The sequence below is a fragment of the Silene latifolia genome, chromosome 4, assembly GCF_048544455.1.
Source record: "Silene latifolia isolate original U9 population chromosome 4, ASM4854445v1, whole genome shotgun sequence".
Lineage (NCBI taxonomy): Eukaryota > Viridiplantae > Streptophyta > Magnoliopsida > Caryophyllales > Caryophyllaceae > Silene > Silene latifolia.
Genome location: NC_133529.1, coordinates 61,893,858 through 61,904,745, shown reverse-complemented (window position 1 = coordinate 61,904,745; position 10,888 = coordinate 61,893,858). Strand labels below are relative to the sequence as shown.

General features: G+C 37.9%; 1 protein-coding gene across 1 annotated transcript; it reads left to right on the top strand.

Moving 5' to 3' along the window:
* The first annotated feature begins 7,255 nt into the window (after nt 1-7,255).
* LOC141651576 (uncharacterized) lies at nt 7,256-10,515 on the top strand. The gene is made up of 5 exons (XM_074459281.1): nt 7,256-7,790; nt 7,898-8,407; nt 8,620-8,871; nt 9,319-9,604; nt 9,903-10,515. The coding sequence occupies exons 1-5, from the start codon at nt 7,256-7,258 to the stop codon at nt 10,513-10,515; spliced, it is 2,196 nt and encodes a 731-aa protein (XP_074315382.1).
* The last annotated feature ends 373 nt before the right edge of the window (nt 10,516-10,888 follow it).

The following is a 10,888-nucleotide window of genomic DNA, read 5'->3' as shown; positions in this document are numbered from 1 at the left end:
TAAGGTGGCACAGTTTCAGATTAACTTTGATTTATGTTACTAAGACCTTCGTAAATGGGGTCAAATGGGCATATTTTGGGTTATGATGGTTGTGGCTAGTCGAAGGGAATAAGTGCGATAGGAATTGTCTACCCCCTTGTCAGGGTTAAAACAATATCTCAGGGCCACTCGAGGAGTAATGAACTGGAAATGCGTGGCCACGCTCGGATGGTATCTATGGTAGATAACTCCGGTCAATCAGTTATTCTCCAGATCGAGGAAACCACTCTCGATATGATCACTTGCAAGTACGACCTGAAAGACACCTTGCATTGAGTGGGAGATAGTAATAGGACAAGAGAATTGGTGACGCACACTTGTCGAGGACAAGTGGGAGATTGTTGGAGTAAGTGTCCCCGACAATAATGCGATCACAATTGTCGATCATATTGATCACATATTTAAATCTCATATCAAGAATACGAAAGGGATGATACATTACATATATAGTCAACTGGTCCACACATATCGGTAATGATTGGTGACTAGAGTTTGACATTACTGTCGCTTGACGGTGGTGATCAGTTGATCCCTTGAGGTCACACCTAAAGGACGATTCCCTTAATTGAAAAGGTTAATTAATTGTATGTCGATACAGATTAATTAATTCCTTAAAATTGAACAAATTATTATCATAAGAGAGTAAATGACATCTTATTATAATGTGATTAAATAAGATTTTATTTAGTAATTTAAGAAGTTATATTACTAAAATTAATCGGTGTTTGCGAAACACGCGAGATGAGAATGATAAGTTAGTTAAAATTACAAGATGTTGTAAATTATACTAACTAGTATTTAAATGACCATTTTATGAGAAAGTAATTTTGAATTACTAGTCAATTTGTTAAATGTGATTTATTTAATTTGTAAATGATATTTAATTTGTTAAATATGCATTTTAAATTAAAACATGACATAAGACATGTCACATGTCACATGACATACAATTGTACAATTGACAAAAATAAAATGGACTCCATATTACACATCAAAATCGAAAATGGATGGGCAATCTTAGAAGTTTTGTCTTATTCATTTGTCTTATTCATTTGTCTGTGACACTTGATAGTGACTTGACCATGACAAAACCTTACACCAATTTGTCTTGTGAAGACAAAAAGGAAAAAAGAAAAAGGGTCCTAAAGACCCTAGACCCACCGGTTTTGAGGTGGGATTATAAAGAGTTTTCTCTCAATTTTTATGATCTCTCTTATGTTTTATCAAAAAAAAAAAAACATTCTCTCTCTTGTTCTTCATAAAATCAAGTTTTATGAATCACATTTGTTCATATCAATCACTAATAATACTAGTAGTAGTATATGAGTATTAGTAACCGATTTTAAGGTCAACCACATTACAAATATCTAGTACATGTTAGTTTGTGGGATTTTGGGATAGTCTTGGGTGCAACTTATTGGAGGGCTTCTATTTTGAAGTCATGAATGTTCATCCATTATTGGAAAGCTCAAGAATTAACAAGAAGGAGATCTTGTTGGTGCCCATAAGACCGAAATTTTATAGTAAGAAAAATGATTTTCTTATCTCTTCTTATTTAGTTTGCATGCATAAGATTTGTATTTAATTTTATGACTAAATTAAATTGTAACATATATGAATATGTCGAAATATGAGATATAGATTTCTAACACATCCAACACAAGTCAACTAATATAAACTGTGAAATAAGTGTACACGCTCAATATTTGGTCGAACATCAACAAAACAAGGGTCAAGGCAGGCCACTCCGTCGAGTGTTGGAGGCCAGTCGGCCGAGTAGGCGACTACTCGGTTCCAAACTTTCTTATTTCATCACACAAATGCTAATAGACTCCGATGGTGACTAATACACCATCAAATAATCAAATTGAAACAAACTCACGGCCTTATGTCCATTATTACAACCTAACTAAACAAAACATGATACAATATAACATTTCATTATTCATTTCATAAGCATTGCATTCCCCTTATACCCGGTGACGGTATCACGATACCGTCACCAACAACCGCAATAGTCACGTCGTTATCTGATCCGTGCATTTTATATATAGTTTTTACCCTATATTTACACGCATTTCTATGTATTTTATGTGGCGACTAGCTACAAATGCCCCCGAATAGTCTACTTTGGTCTGTCTTGTATTAATTGTAGGAATGAGCCGGAGAGGAGCATAATCGAGCCTAAACCTATCCCGTGTGCATGCATTTTGGAGATAGAAGAATCGGAGCCCGAAAATTGACACCTAGGGATGCGTAAAGTGGTTTCGGAAGATGTTTTGAGTTCATCCACGCTGATACAGTGCTACTATGCTCGATCGATTAACCTGTCTGTTGAATCTGGTCGATCGAGTAGCTTTAGATGCTCAGAACCCTCGATCGAGTACTTATTTTACTCGCTTGAGATGGGTGTATATTGAGTTCCTCGATCGAGTACTTATTGTCCTCGATCGAGAAGTTTAACCCTTATTTTACTCGATCGAGTGGTTTGATTCCTCTCAATCGAGAGGTTTTGAGGATTAAGCAATCTTTTAGTTTATCTTTCGAATATTTTATTTGGTATCTTAGAATAAATAGGAAGAGGGAGGAACGACGGCATGGATCTCATCTCTTCTGTTGGCACTTTTGTTCTTTAAACCTAAAATCTCTATTGCTTGGAACTCTTCTTGTATTCGGTACTTTTCGATCTTTAATTCATTGTTTTAATTATTGCAATTATTGTTCTTCTTGTTAATTATCTCTCTTCTCCATTTCTCTTTCTCTTTTGCTTAGTAATTTATTATCATGTTGAATTTATTTATTTCGTTTGTCTTTGTTGATTTGTCAATTTACATTATGCATAGCTAATTTCTTTATGCTAGGATATAAGGGGAGCCATAGCAATTAGGATGTTATGATTAAGTGATTAGGCTTGGCTAGAATAAAGTTTGTGTTGTTAATCACTACATTTAATAGCAATTAACTGTTTGAGTCGACGCATTTAGCTAGTTGATTTGATACGCCTTGACCTAGATCGGAAGATTGGAAGGGGTGAGATCTGCAGTGAACATTAGGACATTCTAATGAGGGCGGAAGCTAAGTTAGTATTGTTTTAGGGCGAATAGCGGACCAGAAGGACCTTTTCATTACCCTGCAGACCGAGTTTATGCTGACCTTTGACCCTAGATTGGACCCCTAGAAAGCCATGGTGAACGGACTGTCCTAGCTATCTCTTTCTCTCTGGTATTTTCATTGGAATTTATTGTTTACTTCTTTACTGTCCCATCTCTGTTAATCTTTGTAGTTTAGAAATAACATTCAAACCCCCAAGAAACGGTTACTTAGACAGACTTAGTTAAGCTTACATTATTACCATCTCACTGTGGATTCGATACCCGACTGCCTCTACTACATTTTATAGAGACTGGTTGGTTTTATTTTTGATAGGGTTGCGACAGCCGTGTCAAATTTTGGCGCCGTTGCTGGGGAGACGGTGTTATTTTATTTGCTTTATATTAAGTTTGTCTTTAGCCTCAAGGAATTTATTCCTTGAGGCAGTTCTCATGTTTCTCCTCTAGTTGTGTTATGATAGGTCCTACAGGTCCTACCTAGACAGGATTCTTGGAGAAAGACCATCAAAGGGAAGGCTTGAGTACCTTTGAATCTTCTACCAAGATGTCTGGCATCTCAGAGCAATTGGAAGATATCAAGGCAAGTTTTGACAAGCTAGAGAGTAGACGATTTTTGGGGAGTCAACCTAAGCTCGATACTAGGGCGCAACGGGTGGTTTACTGCGAAAGATGTGGTGTTGCGGGGCACAGTGCTATTGTTTGCATGGCAGAGAAAGACCAAGTCTATGCTTATCAGCAACATAGACAAGGTAACTATTTCTATGAGCAGCCCAAGTGGGGTATACCCAAACTTTACCCTACCTCCACCGCACCAAGCCTATGTGCCACCATATCAAGCTCAACAACGAGCTCCTCTCCCGAACAATACTGAACTGGTTGAGATAAAATCCCTGGTACAGTCGCTTGAACTTCATTTTCACGAAAGTGGGCGGGCTTTTGATGCTAATATCAAGAGACTTAGGAACTAGTTAGCTCAAGTGGCGACCGAGCAAGCTTTTAGGCAGTCTGAGGTGGTACATAATGTTCGTACCAGAAGCGGTCCCTTCTGTGAAGGACCTGAAATGCCTATTGATATTGTTGACGATTATGATTCGGATGCTGATTTCGCTGTGCAAACTAATGCTTCTTTTGAAGACTCAAGTGCTGCCACACGGGAGAAACTCGATTGAGTACACAAGGATGGTCGATCGTACATTACAGCCGCAACTCGATTGGACCCCTAGAAAGCCATGGTGAACCGACTGTCCTAGCTATCTCTTTCTCTCTGGTATTTTCGTTGGAATTTATTGTTTACTTCTTTACTGTCCCATCTCTCTTAATCTTTGTAGTTTAGAAATAACATTCAAACCCCCAATAAACGGTTACTTAGACAGACTTAGTTAAGCTTACATTATTCCTATCTCCTTGTTGATTCGATACCCGACTGCCTCTACTACATTTTATAGAGACCGGTTGGTTTTATTTTTGATAGGGTTGCGACAGCCATGTCAGTATCCAAAACACTTACACTATCCCACGGACACGACCCTAACCACCCATTATTCTCAAGGAATAATAACAATATCATCACCTAAATGGACACTACAACAAGATTACGATGTATACGACAGACGCTTTACCTGACGATTGGGAGACAACTTTACAACAACATCTATACTACCACTCATAGAGTCAGATTTCCACACAACCACTTTCACGCTTCATGCATACGCACTCAAATTAAACGACTACACTCTATAACAGGAATGATCAACTATCTCAACAATATGATTGAATCCTCAAGTATTACAAGCCACACTCTTACTCTCTTGACCGCGAAAACCAAACTTGGTAATACTAAATCTACCATCATATATCTCAATTATTTATCAACCAAAGTCTCCAAGTCATGTTCAACAATAATATTCCTTAATATGCATCTCAAACTTCATTCACTATCCATAAGTTCAAACACTCAACAGATATTCAACTTAGATCACACATCACTCATTATCCACAATTACCTCACACAATTATCTTACTCAATTCAAAACACCTTACGCAAGCTAAAGTCACTTTCTTCTACTCCTAATCTCTAAACATGAATCATACACCTACCTACTTACACGGTTCAAATCCACAACAAAAGACTAAGCTCATATTAACCCTACTAAAACACATGTCTCGTATTCATGACCTTCAAGACACACATGAAAAGATGAACTGAAGCAAAATCACACACCATGATGATCCTAATTCGAGGCAATACACAACAAATTAGTGGACACCAACGCAATTGACATGATTAAACCAATGACGAAACATGAAATCAAACTTTGGCATGAATGTTGGGTATATATAAAAAAAACTGAAGAAAATTTAAAATAAAATTTTCCAATTTAGGACAATACATCGCATTATTAACAAAATTGTAAGCTTGCGGCACAATAAAACCAAGTATTAAATTAACACATATTAGCACCATTAAAATCAATAACCATGAGGTTTGTTTTAGTCATGGAAAGAGAAGCTACTTCTTCTCCAAGGAAACTCTGAAAAACCCAAAAACACGTTAATTTTCATCTTTTTTCTTGCCTTTTCAGCTTGATCATGGCCAAAAATAAGAGCACGTAACAAACAACCGGTGATTTCTGAGACTGTTGTGGACGAAACTTCGACGATAGTGGATTCTGATGAACCGATTGTGGAAGAGATTACGGAGAAAGAACCACTTTTGGATGATATGGAAGGTAACCCTAATGGTATTGGGAATTCAGGTAATCTTCCTTCAGCAACGCTGGGCCACTTGCTTAATCTTACTGGTTTGTTGGATAAACGGACTCTGGTAGCTAATAGAACAGAGGAAGCTACTGTTATCCCAAGCCCTGTTACTGATTTAGGGATAGGAATTACACGTCCATGGAATTCGGTAGCTAAACCCTCCCCTGGCATGAGTTTATATTATTGTGACAAAAGTTGGGATATAGGAATTGTTGAGATTGTAGAGGATGATGTAGTTGATGAACTTAAATTTTGGAATAATACTCTTATGGGTAATTTTTTGGGATCTAAACCAAAGCTACCACATGTAGATGAGTTTGTTCTGAAAAATTGGAAGAATGTTACCCGTCCTGTAGTGCAATACTATAAAAAAAGGATGGTTTAGCTTTCGATTCTTCTCAGCTGAGGACATGAATGAGGTTTTAAAAGGTGGACCAGGGACAATGAGGTCTAGCAATCTGATTTTAAAGCAGTGGTCACCTTCCTTCTCTCAGGAGATGGATTCTATTTCAACAGTCCCAGCTTGGGTTTTATTCCCGGACCTTGATTCATTCATGTGGTCAGGGAAAGTATTGAGTAAGATGGCTAGTACAATAGGGAAACCCTTATTTGCTGATTTACCAACAACTTTCAAATCTAAGCTGATGTTTGTCAGGGTCTCAGTGGAAGTGAATGTGGCTCAGGAGTTACCTAAAACTGTCACAGTCACATCTCCTTATCATGGAACAACTAGACACAGAATTATATATGAGTGGTTGCCATACTATTGTCATTGTTGTAGGAAGCTGGGTCATACCAAAGAGCACTGTAAATTCACTAAAATTAATAGACAGCTGGAAGAGAAAACAAATGTTGTGAAGGTGGTGCAGGAATATAGGCCAATATCTCAGAAAGACAAATCTCATTCTCATAGTTCAGAGGCCCTAGACTCAGAATGCAATGGGCTAGGCCATAATCCTCCTGCAATAGGGGATGAACAATCTACTGAGCAGAAGGGAACAAGCTCAGAATGCTTTGAGCTAGGCTAAACCTCTTCTAACTCAGATATTAGTTCTTCTTCTGCTGCTAAGGAGGTGGGTTCAGGATCCCATGTGCTAGGTCATTTGTGCCCTGCTACTATACAGGGGATGGGTCAACATAGGGGGGAAAAAATACTAAGAAGGGTACTGCACAGGTTACTAACTATGAAGTTCCAGTTGCTAATACTTAATCAGTGTTATAGAATGAGGGGCAAGTGGGCAACTATTGGATAATGGAGGTGTTACAGAATGAGGGGCAAGTGGGCAACTATTGGATAATGGAGTGGAGGTGGTTACTCTGGCTGAGGAACCACCAGATCCTGACAAATGATAATTTCTTCTTGGAATATTAGGGGGTTTAATGATCCAATAAAGCAGCAGGAAGTTAGGGGATATCTTAGTAGGAATAAAGTGGAGGTGTTTGGTTTGTTCGAAACTAGAGTTAAACAGACTAATTTTGCTACCATTATTAGGACCTTTCCTTCTTATTCTGTTCTGAATAATTACACCCACCATTACAATGGTAGGATATGGGTTTTTTTGGACACTAGAAGGGTCACCTTGATTTCTTCTTCTGGCCATGATCAATTAATTCATCTTGAGTTATTGCATCATATTTCAAACAAGACTGTTCATGTCTCTTTTGTCTATGGTAGTAATGATGCTACCCATAGAGAAAGACTGTGGCATGAACTCAGAGGTTTAAAACCTAAGGTTACCAACTGGATTTTGATGGGAGACTGGAACATTGTGAGAGCTATGGAGGAGAGAATTGGCCATAATCCTCCCTCTATCACTGAAATTTTGGCTTTTAACCAATCCCTTTTGGACTGCCAATTAGAGGATCTTCATAGCTTTGGTTGTGAGTTCACTTAGACAAATAAAAGAGATACAACCACTATAATTTGGTCTAGACTAGATAGAGTGATTGCTAACTCCTTATGGTTGGCACATTTCCCTAACACTCAGGTGAATGTTCTGCCCTCAGGGATTCAGATCACTCAACATTACTGGTCTCTATTCATGATCACTATCAGCAAAAGAGGAGATTCAGTTACCTCAATTGTTGGGAGGACCATAAGGATTATGGAAAGGTTGTTAAGGAGGCTTGGGATATTCCTGTTAAGGGCAATGCAATTCATAGGTTGTTTCCTAAACTTAAAAATGTTAGGTTGCAGCTCATTAATATTCATAAGACCTCCTACTCTAGGATTTCTGGGAAAGTTAAAGAAGCACAACAACATTTACATGACTGTCAGATTAGTCTTCAAACTAAGCCATTGGACTCTTCCTTACTGGCACTGGAGCAAACTCTGCTGCAGAGTTACCTGGATCTTAAGAAAGCTGAAAAAAGTTCTCTTACTCAAAGAGCCAAAATTCAGGATATAAAGTATAATTATGCTCCCACAAGTTACTACTTTACTCGAATAGCAGCTCGTAAGCACCAGAGTATTATTGGGAAAATCAAGGATAGACATGGTATAGAAAGGGAAGGATGCATGTTGTTAATCATGCCTTCATTGACTATTATCAATGGTTATTAAGTTAGCAAACACCAATTGATGTAGCACTTATGGACTCTCTGGATGGACCTAAGATACCTGAATCTAGGTGGGGGGAACTTTGCAGGGAGGTGGATGATAAGGAAATCTAGATTGCTTTATTTTCTATTGCCTCAAACAAAAGTCCAGGGCAAGATGGATTTTCAGCACAGTTCTTCAAAACCTCATGGAATATCATCAGGCATGAGTTTTGTAATGCTGTCAAAGGGTTCCTCAAGACTGGAAATATGCCTAAGCAAGCTAACACTACCTTGCTTGCCCTAATTCCTAAAAAATCTGTTGTTTCTACTGTAATGGACTATAGACCAATAGCCTGTTGTACTGTCTTCTATAAGACAGTCAGTAAGATTTTATGTTCCAGACTAAAGCCTTTCTTACCTGGTATTGTGGGGAAAGAATAGGGGGCATTTGTTACAGGGAGGATTATATTTGAAAATATTATGCTGACTCAATCTTTGATAAAAGGATATGGACAGCAAGGAGTTTCCCCTAGATGCTTAATAAAGGTTGACATCAAAAAAGCCTTTGATTCCCTTCAATAGGAATTCATAGGTAAAATGTTGCAGCAGTTCCACTTCCCTGAGTAATTTCAGAGGTGGATTATGGGAAGTATTACCTATACTTAGTTCAGTTTGAAAGTTAATGGAGATCATATTGGTTTTTTTAAAGGAGCTAGTGGTCTAAGGCAAGGTGACCCTTTATCCCCATTTCTTTTTTAAATGAGCATGGAAATCTTATCCAGGGTCTTAAGAGGAATTCACAAGCAGCATCAGGTCTCATACCATCCTAAGTGTGGGAAGTTGGGTCTAAATCACTTAATTTTTGCAGATGATCTGATGTTATTTGTTAGAGGAGACGCCTCATCTGTTAATGTTGTCACTTCATCATTAGCTTATTTTGCTAGGTTGTTTGGTTTACATGCTAATCCAGATAAAACAAATATATATATGGGTTGCATCAGAAAGGGTATTAAGCAAGAAATTCTTGAAGCAACTGGTTATATTGAAGGAGAGTTTCCTTTTAGATACCTTGGAGTGCCTCTGAATGAAGGGAAGTTGAATAAGACAATGTTTGCTGATCTTATCACCAAAGTTCAGAGGGCATTGAATCATTGGTCTAATTATAAACTTTCCTATGCAGGAAAAATTAGTCTCTTGAACTCTGTCATTTTTGGATTGGAACAATTTTGGTGCTCTACTTTGTTGATACCAAAAGGAGTACTCAGGCTTATTACTAAGTTCTCCAGGAGATTTCTGGAATTCTGAGGAAAGTCATAGGAAGCTGATCATGAAAAGTTGGGATTCTTGTTGTACCCCATATCAGGAAGGAGGCTTTAATATAAAGGAGATCTTAGCTTGGAACAAAAACATCATTTGTAAATGGATTTGAGAGATTTTTAAACATTCTGATAGTTCATGGACCACCTGGAATTACACTTACAACATTAAATCTGGAGATTTTTGGACACTTCAGAAAAAGAGTACACATTCTGAAAGTTGGAGGAGCATATTGCAGGTAAGGGATGAACTCTTAGAAATGGCAGGCAGTGGAGCCAATGTGGAAGCATTACTACATGGCTGTGTTAAGAAGGGATGCATTCAACTCCATTTACTCTCTGACCAGTTTCGCAGGAAGGGAAGTAATATAAGTTGGGGCAAATCACTTTGGAATCGAGTAGTGTTACCAAAGCACAGTGTCTTTCTGGTGCTAGCAATACGGCAGAAATTGGCTACTATTGATCAGCTGCATATCAGGGGAATACCACTGGTGAATAAGTGTATACTGTGCAAGGCAGATAATGAGACGCATAAGCATTTGTTTTTCAGATACAGCTTCTCTGGTGTTGTATGGCAACGGATACTGTCCTGGATGAGAATTCATCACAGAACTTCTAAGCTGAGTAAAGAAGTTCACTGGATAGCAGGTAGAAGAGTTCGTAAGCATCGGAAGGCTAAGTGGTTTTCTAGTTGTTTGGGAGCTGCTGCTTACGGTATATGGGAGGATAGGAACATCAGAATATTTTAAGGGTTGGAGCATGATGTTGATTATATTGTTAAACGCATCCAATATATTTTTAGCGTAAGATTATTGTATGTAACTCATCCTTCAAATGAGGGTGAGATTATAGCTTCTTTAAATGCTTGATATAGGCATCTATAGTGGTTCTCTTTTGTAAGATTGGCCTTCTTATTCCCTATTTGAAAGAATATATGGCTTGCTATTCTTGCAAAAAAAAAAAAAAAAAAAAACAAGTATTAAACACACAAAACCAAAATTTGAGCATCAACACTATAATTTTCCATACACATCACCATTAACAAAGGTTGGGGCACTATGAGACAATTAAGGCATGTTTCAAATATAAAAATCAAAATTTACTAATGTACACATGAAATCT